General features: G+C 39.1%; 4 protein-coding genes across 4 annotated transcripts; 3 read left to right on the top strand and 1 right to left on the bottom strand.

The window, feature by feature from the left end:
* On the top strand, positions 437-8,966 carry LOC18772029 (villin-1). Its single transcript, XM_020566701.1, has 23 exons — positions 437-725; positions 930-1,039; positions 1,321-1,420; positions 1,679-1,747; positions 2,154-2,390; positions 2,675-2,852; positions 2,927-3,059; positions 3,189-3,354; positions 3,635-3,785; positions 3,895-3,983; positions 4,073-4,228; positions 4,535-4,603; positions 4,827-4,895; positions 5,007-5,144; positions 5,374-5,502; positions 5,742-5,889; positions 6,041-6,051; positions 6,887-7,027; positions 7,331-7,456; positions 7,695-7,757; positions 7,851-8,064; positions 8,181-8,362; positions 8,610-8,966. Exons 2-23 carry the CDS (start codon positions 984-986, stop codon positions 8,721-8,723), a joined length of 2,739 nt encoding a protein of 912 aa, XP_020422290.1. The 5' UTR covers positions 437-725; positions 930-983; the 3' UTR covers positions 8,724-8,966.
* Positions 8,992-12,946, top strand: LOC18772148 (non-specific phospholipase C1). Its single transcript, XM_007204966.2, has 3 exons — positions 8,992-10,457; positions 12,054-12,230; positions 12,386-12,946. The coding sequence occupies exons 1-3, from the start codon at positions 9,353-9,355 to the stop codon at positions 12,709-12,711; spliced, it is 1,608 nt and encodes a 535-aa protein (XP_007205028.1). The 5' UTR covers positions 8,992-9,352; the 3' UTR covers positions 12,712-12,946.
* Positions 13,050-14,906, top strand: LOC18774252 (ammonium transporter 1 member 3). The gene has a single exon (XM_007205088.2). It carries the CDS (start codon positions 13,461-13,463, stop codon positions 14,859-14,861), a length of 1,401 nt encoding a protein of 466 aa, XP_007205150.1. The 5' UTR covers positions 13,050-13,460; the 3' UTR covers positions 14,862-14,906.
* On the bottom strand, positions 14,939-17,802 carry LOC18774036. The gene is made up of 5 exons (XM_007207290.2): positions 17,498-17,802; positions 16,678-16,828; positions 16,215-16,281; positions 15,792-16,026; positions 14,939-15,321 (listed from the first exon to the last, which is right to left on the bottom strand). The coding sequence occupies exons 1-5, from the start codon at positions 17,560-17,562 to the stop codon at positions 15,111-15,113; spliced, it is 729 nt and encodes a 242-aa protein (XP_007207352.2). The 5' UTR covers positions 17,563-17,802; the 3' UTR covers positions 14,939-15,110.

Genomic DNA, 18,556 nt, shown 5'->3' with positions numbered 1-18,556 from the left:
ATATTTTAGCAGAAGTTTCATGTAAAGGATATTATGAGTAGACTCTTTCACATCGTAACTCTGTTGCTTGAACATTACTATAAGAACTATAATGACAAAAATCCTACTTTAGCTACAGCACTAGAGCAGGCGATGATCACTTAGAAAACAATGGCCATAGCTCAATCATGCATCAGCATATGTAAAAAGTGTGTCGAAAAAAAAAAACAATGTGATCCTTATTTAATAGTCGAATTTGCTGTCTGATTTTGATGTCGTATATATGCCAAGAATGGCCTCAAACCAGTTTCACAACTCATAAACTTTTGAAGGAGAAGGGCGGGAAACATATCTGATCTATCTATCTCACATGCCATGCACCAAGACGACACACAGACCACGCCAACCCTGCAATCATCTCTTTTTTTTTCCCCTAAACTTTTTGAGCATGTATGGGCCCAGCTTTAGCTGGATAATAAAGCCAAACATTGTCTCACTTTTTCTTCTTTCTTCACTTGTTGTATGAACAATTCCTCCACCACACCGAACTTCTTTTCTACACTTAATTTATATTCCAAGTTTTCAACTTCATTATTAAATCATCATTCTTTTAAAGGGTCAAAAGCATTAGGAGGAATATACTCGTACTGTCTTCTTCTGTTCCTTCACTGCAAATAAGATCCAACAGACACAACCCATTTCACGCAATCCTCCAAAAACCAAAATTGTGCAGAAATATTAACCAGGTAAGTAAGAATTTCTCACTCAATCTTGGTTTTTTCTGTTTTTTTCCTTAATTTTTTTAATCTTGTGTTTGTGACTTTGTATGAATGCAATATATCAAGAGTCAATATTGATTTTCTATCTGGGATGAGCCCATCTGCTTTACACATTGTGCCTCATGTATTGCCTGTTTTAGAATTACTGAAAATTCAGTGACTGGACTGCAGAAATTACCGTGCATTTAGTAGTTGTTTGGTGGAGTGTCAAGGGCATGAAAGGCAATGTCTATATATGCTAAAGACACAGATCCAGCATTCCAGGCTGCAGGAGCAAAGCTGTATCCTTCCTTATAAATGATTTTATTTCATTCTTACCTTGTAATCAAGATCTTGTCTTATGGGAAATTTGTTGGTTTACCACTATTTCCCGAAAGCGTAAGCTGCTAGGAACATACATACTGTCATCATAGAAAATTATGTTGTTGTCAGTATCCAATTAAGTAAAATTGTTAATGAATTGGTAGATTTTCTTATAGCTAGCAATAACTAATTGAAACATACAATCTTCATACATCTTGTGTTCAAATTCATTGCTTTATCCTTACCCTGCTTATGCTAGTGGTTTGGAAATTTGGTGTGTCGAGAATCTAAAATTGGTTTCTGTTCCAAAATCTTCACATGGGAGGTTCTATTCTGGAAGTGCGTATGTAATTTTAAATGTAAGTTGCTGGCACATTGTGTTCATTTTATTGGCATTTAGTTTTCTTTTAACCATGCACAAATTCAACTGAACTTTTCCGGACAATTAGTCTAAGCATTTCTTCACAATACTGTATCTTCAAAATTGAAGTTGATCCAGAACAATGTAATCTTCTTAGAAAGCTGCAACTGTACTGGTGGATCATCTGTGCTATCTAGTAGAGCTACCTATCTGGGTATGCAATGAGTTTAACTATTTTACTTGTTTATCATGACAGACAGTTCTACCAAAAAGTGGCCTTCCTCAGCATGACATACACTATTGGCTCGGACATGATACAAACAAGGTTTTCACTTATTACACATGAATTCTAGCTATACAAATACACAAATTTAATGGTTTTATGGAACTGAAGATTTTTAGGTGAGATGTCGTGCAAGATTCTATATAATTATAATTTGTGCTTGATAATAGAAGAATTTTATATAATGTCAATTAATTCTGCCTTTAGCCAAAAGGAAATGGAGTGGGGGAGGGGGAGAAGGAATTGCTTATGGAAATCTGTGTATAATGCTGTTATATAATGACATTTTTACCTTGGAAATTGATGACAGGAAACTATCAAGTTTTGTTTGAGAAAATGTTCATGTTCGTCTTTGTTTTTCTATTCCAAGTAATCGTAGTACAAAGAATTTGAAAGATAAGTTACTCAAATTATTTCAGGGTGTTTAAAACTAATACCAAATTGGCAGGTGGACTCAGCATTGGCATCAGATAAAGCACTAGAACTAGATGCAGCCCTAGGGTCCTGCACTGTGCAATATAGGGAACTTCAAGGCCAAGAAACGGGGAAGTTCTTATCATACTTCAAACCCTGTATTATTCCCATTGAAGGAGTATATGCATCACAGAAAGAGCACTTAAATGGTGAAACATATAAAGTCAGCTTGTTAGCTTGCAAAGGGGACCACGTTGTTCATGTTAAAGAAGTAAGCTTTCTTTGCAATTTAATGCATTGCTGCTATAATAATTAAGGTGCTGTTGGAATGGTTTCAATTCATTATGATTTTTCATGCTTTATATATCTCAAGAATGTGTGCCATTGAGTTACTTCACATAATCAAATCCTATGCTCAGGAAAGCCTAAAATCTTGAGTTTCCACTACTGATACTGTATTTTCACTCTTTCTTGATAAGTACCAGCTACTAGTTCTATACTATACTACTGGCTAACTGTTTACTTTGTCCCCTCTGCACTCTGCATGTTTACCAGGTTCCGTTTTCTCGGTCATCATTGAACCATAGTGATGTATTCATACTTGATACTGCATCCAAAATTTTCCTCTTTAGTGGGTGCAACTCTAGCATACAAGAAAGAGCTAAGGCTTTGGAGGTTGTTCAGTACATCAAAGAGAATAAACATCGTGCAAACTGCGAGGTGGCAACTGTAGGTTGGCAATCTTCTGACCTCTCTTTCTTTCCTTTATAGAAACCATAGCAATTGTTAATTGTTAAAGTGCTGCAGAGGATGGAAAATTTGTTGGTGATCCTGAAGTGGGTGAATTCTGGAGCTTATTTGGTGGTTATGCTCCCATTCCCCAGGATCCACCTTCCTCTGTCCAGAAACAACCTGACACACCCTTTGTGAAACTATCATGGTGGGTATGAATTAGTTTCAAAACATTTATGCTCTTGGCTATTTTTCTTTTCTTCTGAGACTTCAATGCTCTTGATTTTCCCTCTTTTCTTTTCTTGAAGTGTTCTTTGATGATATTCTTCATTCGTAGGATATCAACTCAGGGTAAACTGCATGCATGTCAAACTGACTCATTAAGTAAAGAAATGCTTGAGACAGACAAGTGCTATATGGTAGACTGTGATTCTGAGATTTTTGTTTGGATGGGAAAACATACCTCGGTTACAGAAAGGAAAACGTCAATCTCAGCTGCAGAAGTAAGAATTTTTCCTCCCTCAATTCTTTTTCTCTCCCCTCTTTCATACTCTTTGAAAAGAAGCAAACCCCTGGAAGGCGGGGCAGTTGAAGTTTTCAGGTGTGAACAGTAAGGGAATGTTCTAGTATAGGGAACAATGCTATCATTTCTTGGGAATAAATCAAAGCACAAGAAGTATACAAGAGTTAATTACATGAAGAAAGTAAAATGTTGCAACTGAAGATCATGATTGAGCTATAGGCATTGTTTTCTTAGTAATGATTTCGCCTGCTCTTTTGCAGGATTTCCTCAGAAACCAAGGCAGGTCAGCTGGGACCCATTCAACTTTTATAACTGAAGGATTAGAACCTGCTAAGTTTAGGTCATACTTCTATAATTGGCCTCAAACGGTGGAAACCAAGCTGTATGAAGAAGGTCGAGGAAAAGTGGCAGGTTTAATGCCTTTACCTAATACCAAACTTGGTAGCAGTATAAGTACTACTGCTGTAGCTAAAGTAGGATTTTTGACATTATAGTTCTTATAGTATTTACTTTCTGCCAGCAATGTTCAAGCAACAGGGTTACGAGGTGAAGGAGCTTCCTGATGAAGAAGATATCCAGCCATTTATAGATTGCAGAGGCACATTGAAAGTAGCTTCTTACTGGAAGTAGTTATACTCTTTTAAAGTTTGTTTTGATTCCTTTGCTCCTTTATGTTAATGCAATCTATAACATTTCAGGTTTGGCGCGTAGATTGTGAGAAATTGTCCCTTCTTCCAGCTTCAGAAGAGAGAAAAATTTTCAGTGGGGATTGCTATGTTGTGCAATATACATATCTTGGAAATGAAAGGAGTGAGAATCTATTTTATGCATGGCTTGGATGTGGGAGTGTAATGGTAAGTGGTAACCATGGCTTATTTTCCTGGAACTTGTGGCTGTTATGACTTATATTAACAGGTTGTAGTAACTTTAAGAGATCAATGATAGTTGACAACTTGACTAATTATAGGAGGGTAAAACAGTAAGAGAGAAAAAAAAAACTTTGATAAGCTCTGGTTACTTGGAAAAACTGTTCTGATTAAATGATTTAGCACTCAATTATTTTTCCTAATGGCTCTCTCATTATGGAATGAAGCAACCATCCAGTATTTAGTAGCACTTGTTGAAGATCTGTTGTCATTATTTATATGTTCGGCGTGCAGGAAGATAGGAAGGATGCTATGTCTCATTTGAATGCCATAGTTGATTCAACCAGGGGGAACCCTGTTTTGGTAAGTTCTATGTTGCTTTCTTCTATGCATGATCTTTTGAAATACTTCTGGGATTTAGATAGTAGTTCTATTATTCTACATAATAGTGCCTTCTCAGTATACCCTAGTTTGTTTAGAACACATTTTCCATTGTATTTACATCTAGTTGACTGACTTCTTGGCTTAACTGCATCACTCAGGTGGATTAGTTTTCTTTGACTTACCTCACATTTTTCAAGTTCAGGCCCAAGTTATGGAGAAGAAGGAGCCATCTCAGTTTTTTTCAATTTTCCAGACATTAATTATTTTCAAGGTTCATACCTCTCTGCCCCTTTTTTCTCTAGTCAAATATTGTTTTTATTTAAAGTTAATCTGATGTTAATCATGAGGCATCTTCTGGATATTTGCTTTTCCTTTCTTATAGGGAGGAATGAGTACACGATACAAGAAGTTTATAGCAGAAAAAGGTATTGGGGATGAAACTTATGATGAAAGCAAGACAGCTCTTTTTCGTGTTCAAGGGACAAGTCCCAATAATATGCAGGCCATCCAAGTTGATCCGGTAAGCTTGAGAGCCAGGATCTTTTAATATTGAAACCTTTAATCTATCTTGTCTGGGAGAATTCATCTTATGATGGAAACTTCTATCTCTCTCATTTTCATTTTTGCTAGGCTCTTTACAATGAAAAGAATGTTGGGTTCACACTATATATTTCAGCTAATGAAAGTGTGTCTCTTGGCTTCTGGTCCTCCAGTATCTGAAGTGATTGACTGTATTGATACTGTTGCAGGTTTCGGGCTCTTTGAACTCATCTTATTGTTACATCCTGCAAACTGGTACATCTGCTTTCACTTGGATTGGGAATCTCTCCTCAACCAGAGACCATGACCTTCTTGACAGAATGCTGGAACTAATAATTGTAACTCAATCCTTAAACTTTTATAATATACCACAACCTCTTCCTTATTAGAATTGTAAATACATCATGTGCAGCAAAGCAATCTGAAAAGAAAATTTTAAACAAAGTAATGCATTAAGTTTTAGTAGTTGCTAAATAAAATTTATAGCAACATATCATACTGGAGATTACTGTCTTCTTTTCTCATACTTCACTCATAATTGTAAGAGACATATTTATTTTCTTTTGATGCCAATCAGCCCACATGGCAAGCAACATCAGTAAGGGAAGGGAGTGAATCTGATATTTTCTGGAATGCACTTGGTGGAAAGGCAGACTATGCAAGGGCAAAAGAGATAAAAGGATACATAGAAGACCCGCATTTATTTATGTTGAGCACAACTGAAGGTACACAAAATACCCACATTCTTCTAAATTGTTCTCTTAAAAGATAATGCACTTTTGCCTTGTTCAGAATCATCCTGGCTTTGCATTGCTTAAAACTGAGCTAATGATGGGTTTTGCTTCTTTTTCATGATCATCGGAACTTCCTGTTCAGGTGATTTCAAGGTACACTCTCAAATACATTTCTATAGGCATGCTTTCATTTCAACAGTTGGTGGACCTTTCAGCATATGGCATACGTTTGGAACTCAATTCCACGTACAATCTATCAAATTATGAGAGTTTCAGGTTTCATGATAAGGAAAGCTAAATGCAGTCATCAATTCATTTAATCCTTTCAAAAAGTATTAAATGAATTCCTTTTCATTCCCCTTAATGAATTGAAGGCCCAATAACATGCTGTTCAATGTTGACTTTCATGCATTTTATTCTGATAACTAGATTAGTTTCAACCAAAATTTGTTGGAAGTTTTGAAAGCAACTGGCATTGAACTTGTCCCACATTGACAAAAGCCAACTTTTCCTTATGCTTACAGTTTTGTCATTTATCAAGTAGTATGTTTTGGATCTAAGAGGTGACCGTGGTAAGGCCCATTGCCCAATCTTTGATTAATAATAATTATATTATTAATCAAAGGATGGGCCTTGGACCTTACCAACCCCACCACTTAGATCCAAAACCAACTCAATTGTTTCGTTTATAATGCAGCTATCAACTATTTTTCTATAAATTAGTTTTGCTGGTTACTGGCACCATTTGTTGAATGCAATGTGCAAACTTTTTTTTTGCCTGGTTCCAAATGATTATCTGAACAGTGAAGCTCACTTGCTTTGCAAAACAAATAGTGTTATGTTCACCGTATACTTGTAGGAATTTCATTTCAAATTTGAGGTTTGCTATGTTTTCCATATTTAGTATTCAGTGTCAAATGTTAAAACTCTTGCTTAGGTTTCTTTGAACTTAAGAGATACTTCACCTGAATCAATTTGAATATTTCAGGTGAAAGAGATATACAATTTTACACAGGATGATTTAACTACTGAAGACGTGTTAGTCCTTGACTGCCACACAGAGATTCATGTTTGGATTGGATGCCACTCAAATGTTAGGTCAAAGCAACAAGCCCTTACTCTTGGCCTGGTAAATTATCCACCATGAAATATATTATATTTTATATCAGAACTGTTTAGTTCATGGATAGAGTGTTTCATAAGTTACTATACAACAATAGCCCCTAATTCAGGTAATCTGATTTTACTGCATATTAATTCATCATTCAAACTTTTAGTTTCATGGTCACAATTTTGTTGTTGCTTATATTGAAAACACCAATGAAATCAAATGCTAGACGTATAAAATCTTAGTATCTTTTCATACTTGATGCTCTTCTTTTTTTTCTTCTTCTTATTTTCCTATAACTGTATTGATTCTGGGCTCTCGCAGAAATTTCTCGAGACAGATGTACTTGTCGAAGGGCTATCTTTGGAGACTCCTATTTATGTCATTAGTGAAGGGCACGAACCACCATTTTTCACTCGTTTCTTTGAATGGGATTCCTTAAAGTCAAATGTAAGATCATTTTCCCAACTAAAATGGTGCATGTTGAGCTCCTGCTGAATTTGTTATGTATCTTTTGGCTAGTGCTTTCATTAGGTATAGCAAAATATTCATGAAGTTCTTATGACCCAACTTATTATCTAACAATTTGAAGATGAAACTAGAAGAAATTATTAGCTAAGATTTCCTTGATTTCTATTGAACAATGTGACCCGCCTGAGGTTATTGAACTAAACTGCTGCCCTTGTAGATGCTTGGCAACTCTTTTGAACGGAAGCTTGCTATTTTAAAGGGAAAACCACAACAATTAGAAGTAAGTGACTTCATGATGCTTAAATTTATGTAAGTTCTATTTGTCTTCATTTAGAAGTAAGTGACTTCATGTGTCTCTCGTTGAATTACTTAGGCACCAAAACGAAATTCATGGAAGGCATACTCCAGAGAGACGACCCCAGATGGTTTGAGAAGCAAGTCCATGACTTCCAATGGCCAGAGAAGTGTTTCTCCTGCATCTGGTGTTTCGGTTTCTAGTGTCACATCTTCAAACAATCACATCTTGTTCAGCTCAACGCCAATTAACAGGAAAATCTTTACAGGATCCTCTCCTAATGGTAGTCCTGGTAATGAAGGATCCTGAATTTCATGAAGTTATATGAGACCATTGTATCTGTTGAGACTTTCTTTTCTTGTTTGTGAATGCATGCCTTATTATTGTGTCTTTAATTTCTTTTGGCAGATGTGTCATTGGCATCTGCAGGTTCTCCAGCAGCAGAGGCAAAATTACCTGCTACAGGTGGCACTCAAGCTGATGGAAATGAGCCTAGGGAGGCTGGCACAAACTTGTTAATATACCCATATGAACGATTAAAAGTGATTTCCAAAGATCCGGTAGCAGGCATTGACATAACCAAAAGAGAGGTACCCCTTTTGCACTCATCTGGTGATAACCTGATCTATTCAGTGTGTTGTATTCTTTCCTTTTTGCCTTTTGTCAATGCCATGACAGTCACCTTCGTTTCTAGGACTGCTTTCTTTTATGTCGATTTTCTGTATCGTCTGCTAAATCTTTTCGGTTACCATGCAACTAAAAGTTCAAGAAATTAATGTATCTTCAGTCTAGCTACTAGTGAGCAATCACTGATGAGCTTCTTCTGGTGGGTTTTAGGCATATCTAGCTGATGAAGAGTTCCAAGCACAATTTGCAATGACCAAAAGAGACTTCTATAAGCTTGCTAAATGGAAACAGAACAAGCTCAAGATGGCACTCCACCTTTTCTAAGCTCAGATGCAATTTTCTTGATATGCCAGTGCTGCCAAGGGATTAACTTGGTTTCTAATCAACATCCCGACTTTTGATCATGTCATTATGTTGTTCATCTGATTGTATTAGCCAAAACAAGAAGGTTTGCTTGATTTTCTGTTCACTTTGAAAAAGACTGGCAATTTTGTTTTCTTCCATTTCTGGATTTTTAGCCAATAGAATCAAGTGACTTCGTAATTCATTCGACAAGAATGAAAGGCACGTCACGTTTATATAAATTAATTAATTAAATATTTTTCTTTTGATCGGCAAGGGCGAGAATTTCAATAAAAGCGAACTACTGAACAAAAAACATCCTTGGGCCTCGAAATGCCACGTCTGAGTTTGAGTACTTTTAACTCCGAAAAAAAAAAAAATCCAATTTCAGACTTCTCTTCTTGTTGAATCATCAGTATCTGGTGGAGTCTCTTCTGATAAGGTGTTGAATTGTAGAAGAAACAACTCCTCATCTAAAAGAAAGGTTTTATTCTCAAAGCATATACCTTTACACCATATCTCTCTACAAATACAACAGTTGAGGCTCGAAAGGCTTTGCCTTTCGCTTTGCTCTGTGGGTCACCGGCGTTTCCCAGTTCTGGTAACCGGAGATGGCTTTCCGGCGAATACCCATCACATGGACTGTCTTCCTCTACCTCCTGTTAGTATCGACCCAATCCATTCACACTGCTAGGGCACGCAAAACCCCCAAAATCCAAGGACCCATCAAAACGGTCGTCGTTTTGGTCATGGAAAACCGCTCCTTCGACCACATCCTCGGCTGGCTGAAGTCGACCCGACCCGAAATCGACGGCCTCACCGGAAACGAGTCGAACCCGCTCTCCGTCTCGGACCCCAACTCGCCTCGGGTCCCCGTCTCCAGCGACGCCTTCTTCATTGACTCGGACCCGGGCCACTCGATCCAGGCGATCAGGGAGCAGATATTCGGGTCCAACCGGAGCTTCGAGGACCCGGCTCCGATGAACGGGTTCGCTCAGCAGGCCGAGAGCATGGCCGAGGGCATGTCGAGCAAGGTGATGAGCGGGTTCAAGCCGGAGGTCTTGCCGGTCTACACCGAGTTAGCGAACGAGTTTGCCGTGTTCGACCGGTGGTTCGCGTCCGTACCCGCGTCGACTCAGCCGAACCGGTTCTACGTCCACTCGGCTACGTCACACGGCGCCTCCAGCAACGTCCGCAAGGACCTCATCCACGGCTTCCCTCAGAAAACGATCTTCGACTCCCTGGACGAAAATGCCCTCGACTTCGGGATTTATTACCAGAACATCCCTGCCACCCTCTTCTTCAGGAGCCTGAGGAAGCTGAAGCACGTGACGAAATTCCACAGCTATGCTCTGAAATTCAAGCTCCACGCGAAGCGCGGGAAGCTCCCGAACTACGCGGTGATCGAGCAGAGGTACTTCGACGTCAAGGAGCTTCCCGCCAACGACGACCACCCGTCGCATGACGTGGCGCGAGGGCAGAGGTTCGTGAAGGAGGTGTACGAGACGCTGAGGGCGAGCCCGCAGTGGAAAGAAATGGCCTTGTTGATTACATACGATGAGCACGGCGGGTTTTACGACCACGTGCCTACGCCGGTTTCGGGTGTGCCGAGCCCGGATGGGATTGTCGGGCCCGACCCGTTTTATTTCAGGTTTGACCGGTTGGGTGTGAGGGTGCCGACCATACTCGTCTCGCCCTGGATCGAAAAGGGTACCGGTGAGTTTTCTCTGCTTCTTCTTGGTTGGTTTGTTTAATAAGTTAATAATTATTGGTTTTTGTTTTTGTTGAGGTTTGTGGTGGATAGATAATGTGGCTGATTAATGAGTGATATTAGAGTTAAATTGGTTTAATTTTGATATTTAATTGGATATGGACCCTTTTCTTAGATTATTTTATATGATATTCTTAATTGGGGAAAATAATTAAGTTTGAGTCTGTTAACTGGTTTTCCAGTTGGAATTTGGTAATGTATGTGGGATTGGTCTGTTTTCTGAAATATATACAAGGAATTTTTCAAGTCTTGGGTCTTTGGGTTGTGTTTGCAATGAGTATTTTTTTCATATGACTATGCTTTGAGCTTTGTGTGTTGCTACACCTACGCCCAATAGTTACTGTTTAAGGGAAGGGAGTTGGTTCTATTTCCCCTCTATAACAAAGTTTTGTAGACAAGGATCTTTGGTGTCTAGGGACGGATCTACAGAGGTGGAGCAAAGGTGGTCAAGTGACCCCTGCAACTCTGGGATCTGCCATTAGTCTTAGAGGGGGGAAAATTGACCCCTGCAAACTACTCGACGAAAGTCCCCAAAGAGCGCGCAGCATCCTCCAGCACGCAGTGCTGCAGGCGCTTTCTATTTTTTCATTCCCTCGACGTCAAAACGACGCCGTCCTATATATATTATGTATTTTAAAGCCTATATCTATGTTATATATTGTATGCTTCTTTGTCTGCTGGTCTAATCTGCTGAAGACACGCGCATGCATGATGTCTCCCACTTCCTTTTTTATTTATTCTTTATGACCTTTTGTTCCTTCGTTGCTCCTTCTGGTCCACTTTTTCTTCTGTATTTTTTTCATCTCAAATTCCCTTTGGTCTGCTGTGTTTCATTTCCTCCTCTTTGCTGTAGTTTCATCTCAAAACGACACCGTCTAGGACCAGGTCACTTAACCTTTTTATTTTTATTTTATTATCATGGCCTTTTGGACAGGTTTTTTTTAATTTCCGAAATATGCATATAACAATCTAATAAACATGTTCCTCATTTTTTTTATAAAAAAAAATACATCTATGTAACTTTTATTGCATTTTCATTCATTTCTACGGGTCTTCTATATGTAAAAAATTGTGTGCTTATATATGTTGACCCCCGGAGAGCAGATTTCTGGATCCGTATTGGAAAATGGTCTCTTATGCTTTACAAATGAGTGAAAACCTCCAATGGCCTGACCATGCTTAAAACTTTGTATCGATCTCATTTTCCCAAAATTTGTTCCCTGTCCTGAACCGATTCCAATGTTGGGGTTCAGTTCAGACAGCATAAATTTTCCTGAAAGAAAGGGGTTTTATTACATCTAGACTAGAAGAATCTGCATTACACATCTACCTCGAGGCCAATCAGAACCACAATTTTTTCAATCCCTTCCCTCCCCCTCCCCCCTTCATTGTGATTTCTTGATGCGTATATAGGGTATAAAGTCTTAGCAAATAATCTCATGGAATAATTCTGCAGGCATGTACTTGTTATGCTTCTATGCCATGCCATTACAGGTTTAGGCCTTTTGTCCTGTTGATTGACTTCTGGTATTTTGGTGCAGTTATCCATGAGCCAACAGGGCCGACACCAGATTCGCATTTTGAGCATTCGTCTATCCCTGCGACTGTAAAGAAGCTTTTCAATTTAAAATCGAACTTCCTGACAAAGAGAGATGCATGGGCTGGTACTTTTGAGAATTACTTTTACCTCCGCAGTACTCCTCGTGACGACTGTCCAGGTATGCATCGATCCCTCTGATATTTTATTTTCTTTCTGATGAGTAATGCCCTTGCATATGACAAAAAGAGCTGCGCTTTCTCGCTGGAGTTGTTTTTTCCATTTTTGTTTTCTTGCACAAATCAGTCAATGTTAATCCACATTCCTTGGTTACAGAAACTCTTCCAGAGGTGACTATGTCACTGAGGCCTGGGGGACCACGAGAAGATGTGAGCCTCTCGGAATTTCAAGTTGAGTTGATCCAGCTTGCATCCCAGCTCAATGGTGATTATGTTCTCAACACTTACCCATATATTGGCGAAAGCATGAGAGTGGCTGAAGCCAACAGATATGCAGAGGATGCTGTTAAGAGGTTCCTGGAAGCTGGACGAGCTGCACTTAAAGCCGGAGCCAACGAGTCTGCAATCGTTACGATGAGACCTTCCCTCACTAGCCGAGTTAATATGCAAGGTCATGGCTCCTCCTACCTACAAACTCAATGATTATACATCAAAAATAGCGGCTGTAAATAGGAGTTAAACTCCATATGTGTATGGTATAAGTTATATTTAAGTAAATAACAGTATGAAAATGGCTTGGAGCCTTCCACAACTAATTGTTGTCGGTACATTATTAGCTAGCCAAAAGATTATAGCAATTTATAGTTGGGTTAGTCCATCTGGTATTTGTGATAATTGATGTGTGGCACCAAAATTGAAGAAAATGGGCGAATTCGTATTTTCTCTTTTCAAAATTATAATGTCACACACAGAGAAGAATGGTTGGTACAGAATCCAACTAGGTTGAATCTTTTAGGGTCAATAGTGAACTAAGCAATTAGAATCTCCTCGAACTCAGGTGGGCATTGAAATATGTAGACTTCTATGTCAAATCTTGGAAGCCTTTGCATCAGTCTAGTCAATGTTGTTATCACCTGTTTGGGTTCAAAAGCCAAAAAGACTTTTAGGTTTAGCTATGGCAGTTGGCAACTTTAAGAGAAACTCCTCCCACTTAGGAAAAAGAGCTACAAATAAACTTTAATTACATGTACAAGACTCGAGTCAAAATCAAGCAACTGAGTGGGAACGGCCGAGTTGGTCCCCACTCTACCCATGCATGAATATCTATATAGCGACCCACCAGTGTGTATCTACCCTTCAAAACTTCAAGCATCTTAACTATCAAAACCCATATCTTCCACCTCTCTCAATTCACCACCAACCATCTCCATCTCCCTCTCCCTCTCCCTCTCATGGCTGTCTCATGGGAGGAAAGTGTCGAATACTCCATCAACACCATTTACCTCCTCTTCTCCGCCTACCTCGTCTTCGTTATGCAGCTTGGCTTTGCCATGCTCTGTGCTGGCTCCGTTCGAGCCAAGAACGCCATGAACATAATGCTCACCAATGTCGTCGACGCCGTGGTAGGTAGCCTCTCTTTCTACATCTTTGGCTTTGCTTTTGCATTTGGAGAAGGCGCCCGTTCCAACCCTTTTATTGGTACAAGTTTCTTTGCTCTCAATGACATTCCCAGCTCCTCTTATGGCTATGACTACAGCTTCTTCCTTTTCCAATGGGCTTTTGCTATTGCGGTTGCTGGCATCACTAGTGGGTCCATAGCTGAGAGAACCCAATTCAGTGCATATCTCATCTTCTCCTGTTTTCTATCTGGGTTTGTGTACCCTGTGGTGGCTCATTGGGTTTGGTCTGATAGTGGTTGGCTCAGCCCCAATTCAAGTAACTTGTTGTTGGGTTCTGGTGCCATTGATTTTGCTGGGAGTGGTGTGGTTCATTTGGTTGGTGGAGTTGCTGGGCTTTGGGGTTCTTTCATTGAAGGTCCGAGAGTGGGCCGGTTCGATGCGTTTGGGAAGCCCATACCCATTAGAGGCCATAATGCAACTCTTGTGGTGCTTGGGACTTTCTTGCTATGGTTCGGGTGGTTCGGGTTTAATCCGGGCTCGTTTGATAAGATTCTTGTGGCCTATCCAGACACAAGTGATCAAGGGAATTGGACCGCAGTGGGCCGAACAGCGGTTATCACCACATTAGCCGGTTCGACTGCCGGAATTGTAACCCTATTCGGCCGGCGCTTCATAGTAGGCCATTGGGATGCTCTAGATGTTTGCAATGGAGTGCTTGGTGGGTTTGTGGCAATTACATCAGGATGTGCTGTGGTCGAGCCTTGGGCTGCTGTCGTGTGTGGATTCTTGGCAGCCTGGGTCTTAATTGGGCTCAACATCTTGGCCCTAAAGCTACAGTTCGATGACCCATTAGAAGCGACCCAACTGCATGGCGGGTGTGGGGCATGGGGGTTGATATTTACTGGGCTGTTTGCAAAAGAGGAGTTTGTGATCCAAGTCTATAATTCGGGCACCGTGGGTACCGTACGGCCTTATGGTCTCTTGATGGGTGGCGGCTGGGGTCTGCTCGGAGCCCAAGTGACTGAGGTTTTGGTCATTGCGGCCTGGGTCAGCTTGACAATGGGCCCCCTTTTCTACGCGCTTCAGAGTCTTCAGATTTTGAGGATCTCTGTTGATGATGAAGTTGCAGGCCTTGATGTTTCTAGTCACGGAGGCCATGCCTATGTTCATTCAGACGAAAATCATCCACGCTTTTATGCAGAATATGTGAGCTTGCAAGATAATGGATCTTGATCCACCAAATCATATATTATATACTCTGCTTCTTGGTATTGCAAATTTGCAAGTATTGCTTTCAAGTTATCATTACATTTCAAAAGGAAAGAACGAAACATGTGCTATTACCCAGAACCAGTTTTTCAAGTTACTCTTAAGGCAATCAAAACTATGGCCAAAGTGCATTTACATTTTAAAAGATTACGAATTACACAGTACAATCAGGCTTTTTATCTACAAGTAGTTCCCAAAAGCTGTACATGAGTCTCACCGAACATGAGAATCATAGGGTAGAAATGCAGGGTCTGGAACAACAAGAGGCAATCTTTCAACGTACATAAAAAGTCTCTTGCGGTCCTCTCTTAATATTGTGGATAAATCAATAACATCACATTTTTCAGTGTAGATCCAAAGGTCGCCTGAGTTGACTCTTTTGAGGCTATCACGACAAAAGGGGCACGACTTAGACCGCCCACGCCTGAAACAAACAGCAGAATAACATCAAGTTCCATCCCATATTCAAAATTGGTAAAAATCTTTTTTAACAAGAAAATACAAAATACAAAAAAACAAGTCATGAAGCTTTTGAAATGCAAATGCCAGCTTTACTCAAAATCTCATTCAATCGAGCAAGGTCTAAGTCATCGGCCATTTTAATCTTACAGCTGAGCCAAAAAGGGTAACCAAACAACTTAATGACAGAGAAGGTACAACGGTTTCTGAAAACAATGCTCTTTCCATATATGGGGATAAATGGGCACAGAGAAATGCAATCCACACCTATAAAATTGTTATGAACAAAAGCTTCCATAGAAAACATTAAGCAGAAATCTCTTGCACACAACAGAAAACATGATTTATACACAACAAAATATGTTGTGAAGAATAAGTTGAAAACTATAACGAAGACAAAAAAAGGGGGGGTGGGGGTGGTTGGTTCAAGCTTACCAGTCCCGGTAACACTTCAAACACAATGTATGACTGCAGTTAGGTAACACAACTTTTTTGTTCACCTCCATGCAAATTCCGCACTCTTTTTCTCTTTCGATGTCAATTTCAGAGAGTTTTCCCTTGTCCAACTCCTCCTTTCTTTTGTATCTGACAGTGCAAACCTCTTTCTGCTTCCTATCCTCTAAATCTGTGATGCCTCTTTGAAGTTGCAGCAAAGAAGGAAATATCACACCTGTTCATGAAAAGAAAAACATGTGAAAACAAATTACATCCATAAATATCAATGAAGGAAAAAAATATATCCGTTGCCTCCCATCCTTTCCTCCCCCACAGCCTCCCAAGAAGATCAACTTTCAGTATTATGCATGTGCCTACAAATGTTACTACATTGGTAAAGTTCATCTTTACTTCATCACTCACCATAAAATTCTCTAATGCTGGCTTTCCTTTCATAAACTGACATGGTGGTCTTTCCATCGGGATACGTCTGCACAAATCCACCACATAGGCACATATGATAGCAATGAATTAAAAATGGTGAAACTGGATAATGAAATTACAAAGCATGCCATACAAAAAAAAATGTTTGCAAAAAAAAAAATTATGTGCTCTTTTGCTAACAATTTTTTTTTTCCTAATTAAAAATAGAGGAGGGAAGGGAGGAGGATAGAATGGAAAAAGGTGAGCAAGAGAGGAAGAAATAAACAGCATATGCTAATCTAAAAACTATTTCAACTTTTTAAATTATCTTTCGCTCGGCTTTCTCATCTCCTTCTCCTCTCTTGGCTCTATATCTCTAATTACAAAAACAAAAAACAAAAACAGAAACGAGCATTGACATAACCTATAAAACTCAATTTAAAAAATATATATATATATATACCATATAAATAAGAATTCTGAGCAAACCAAGGGCCCCAGCAAGGTGACAGTCAGTCCACTGGACAAGAAAGAGAAAAAAGTTTGCCGCCGGACAGTAGGATAGTCTCATCTGGAGACGTGCTCCATCTTTCTCCCTTGGATAATCTAAAGCCCTAAACAAAACAATGGCCCAGCAAAGCATTTGATTAACAAGAATTCAACAATTATTATATCACCAAAGTGACATAATTGCACACAATAAATAAAATCTACAGCATTTATACAGGGTACAAATCAAGTTATTGCACATTTTGAGTATTTAGTACCAATCTAATGGATTTTTTTTTTTTCCAAACGAACCAATCTAATGGATTAGGGAAGACCCAATTGCCCAAAATATTGGGTGGCCAGCAGACACTGTCAAAGAAAATATAATAACCAAAACAAAAGTGTATGTTACTAGAGTTTAATTATGAAATGGGGCCTCTGCAAAATTACAATGGCTCTTCTTTTTTCTTTTAATGCCAATAACTGTGATTTTCGTAGCACCAGCTGAAGCACAATTTTTATTTGTTGATCTTTCCAAATTCATTCAATTACTCAAACAGGGGCATTCAACTGAAGCTACTGTAGAGGTTCCCCAATTATAGTTTGGCTTCTTTCAATATTTTTTTTTCTCTCTCTTCTTGGGTTGGTCCCAAAAACACTAGACGGTTCCAGAAAACAAAAATTATAAAGTTTTAGAGAGCATAAACAAAAAAGTTGGGAAATTTTTTTTAAAAAATCCTAAATTTACACAGAGGAGTTGATAGCTGAATAAAAAAAAAAATACGGAGACTTACACAGTATTGGCGTGCTGAATATCTGCTTCAAGCGCTTTAAGAGAGTCCTTGAACGATTTTCCCATGGCCGGCACTTTCCGGGAAAAAAAATTCCCGTTCACCAAACAGAAAAACAGAAAAAAAAACAGTTTAAAAAAACCCCAAAGTCTCAACCTTCATCCAAAACCAGAGACGAGCTCAGACCGCCACTGCACTGTCCGCTCCAACTCCTTAAACAAACGAAGGGGCTGATTTTTAAATTCTTTATCATCTAATATGGATTATGAATTTATGATTCTCTCTCCTGTGAAGACTTTGCCTTTGCCTGTGCAGTGGCCAATAATCATAAGGCACGTGGTTTTATGGGGAGAGATGAAAATTTGAAGTGGTTTAGTGTCGTAACGTGGCAGGATTTAATTGGTGGTTTGAGAAACTTGCAGTGAAAACAGTGAAGGGAGCCAAAACCAGTAGGCGCAGCGGGTGGGGGGATTTGACAAAGGGTCATGCTAGGGAGACCAACTTTAGATACCAACTTGTGTACCAACTCTCTAATAGAGGTGGAGCCCACCAATACAATGGGTCCCACACTCTATTAGAGAGTTGGTACACAAGTTGGTATCTAAAGGTGGTCTCCCTTAGCATTTTCCTTTGACAAAAACCAGTAAAAATGGACGATTTGTCCAAGGCCAACCATGACGTGTAATTTATTAATCATGATTAGCTGGATGACTTTTACATGATTGATACGTCTTAAGGGATAATGAAATGTTAAAACTGATTTATAATTCGCAAAAAGCTAACTAGTATAGTGATTTGGAGCAATTGTTTTTTTAAAAAATACCTTGATTCGAGTCCTAATATATATAAGGTGTGTGAATTTAATATATTATCGCATCTCTTAATAAGAATAAAAAAAAAACTACTCAAAAATTTTATTTTAAAAAAAAACTCATTTTCAATTCCGATATTCGTAATTATGATGTATAGCTGGTTTTTGGATAAGGGATATACATGTCACCTCGTCCTTCCTTTACTGGCCCACATTGAATAATTGAGAAAGATCACCACCTTTAAGTACAT

The sequence above is a fragment of the Prunus persica genome, chromosome G6 (genome assembly GCF_000346465.2).
Source record: "Prunus persica cultivar Lovell chromosome G6, Prunus_persica_NCBIv2, whole genome shotgun sequence".
Taxonomy (NCBI): domain Eukaryota; kingdom Viridiplantae; phylum Streptophyta; class Magnoliopsida; order Rosales; family Rosaceae; genus Prunus; species Prunus persica.
The sequence above is the reverse complement of the archived record's forward strand: the minus strand, read 5'-3'. Positions and strand labels throughout refer to the sequence as shown.

Excerpts from the sequence above, each read along its gene's own strand:
- LOC18772029 (XM_020566701.1), top strand. The coding sequence starts at position 984 with ATGTCTATATATGCTAAAGACACAGATCCAGCATTCCAGGCTGCAGGA. Across the intron at positions 1,748-2,153 it reads TCGGACATGATACAAACAAG|GTGGACTCAGCATTGGCATC; the intron begins GTTTTCACTTAT and ends CCAAATTGGCAG. Across the intron at positions 5,503-5,741 it reads GAATGCTGGAACTAATAATT|CCCACATGGCAAGCAACATC; the intron begins GTAACTCAATCC and ends GATGCCAATCAG.
- LOC18772148 (XM_007204966.2), top strand. The coding sequence starts at position 9,353 with ATGGCTTTCCGGCGAATACCCATCACATGGACTGTCTTCCTCTACCTC. Across the intron at positions 10,458-12,053 it reads CTGGATCGAAAAGGGTACCG|TTATCCATGAGCCAACAGGG; the intron begins GTGAGTTTTCTC and ends ATTTTGGTGCAG. Across the intron at positions 12,231-12,385 it reads TCCTCGTGACGACTGTCCAG|AAACTCTTCCAGAGGTGACT; the intron begins GTATGCATCGAT and ends CCTTGGTTACAG.
- LOC18774252 (XM_007205088.2), top strand. The coding sequence starts at position 13,461 with ATGGCTGTCTCATGGGAGGAAAGTGTCGAATACTCCATCAACACCATT.
- LOC18774036 (XM_007207290.2), bottom strand. The coding sequence starts at position 17,562 with ATGGGAAAATCGTTCAAGGACTCTCTTAAAGCGCTTGAAGCAGATATT. Across the intron at positions 16,829-17,497 it reads ATTCAGCACGCCAATACTGT|GGCTTTAGATTATCCAAGGG; the intron begins GTAAGTCTCCGT and ends TGTTTTGTTTAG. Across the intron at positions 16,027-16,214 it reads CAGCATTAGAGAATTTTATG|GTGTGATATTTCCTTCTTTG; the intron begins GTGAGTGATGAA and ends TTTCATGAACAG.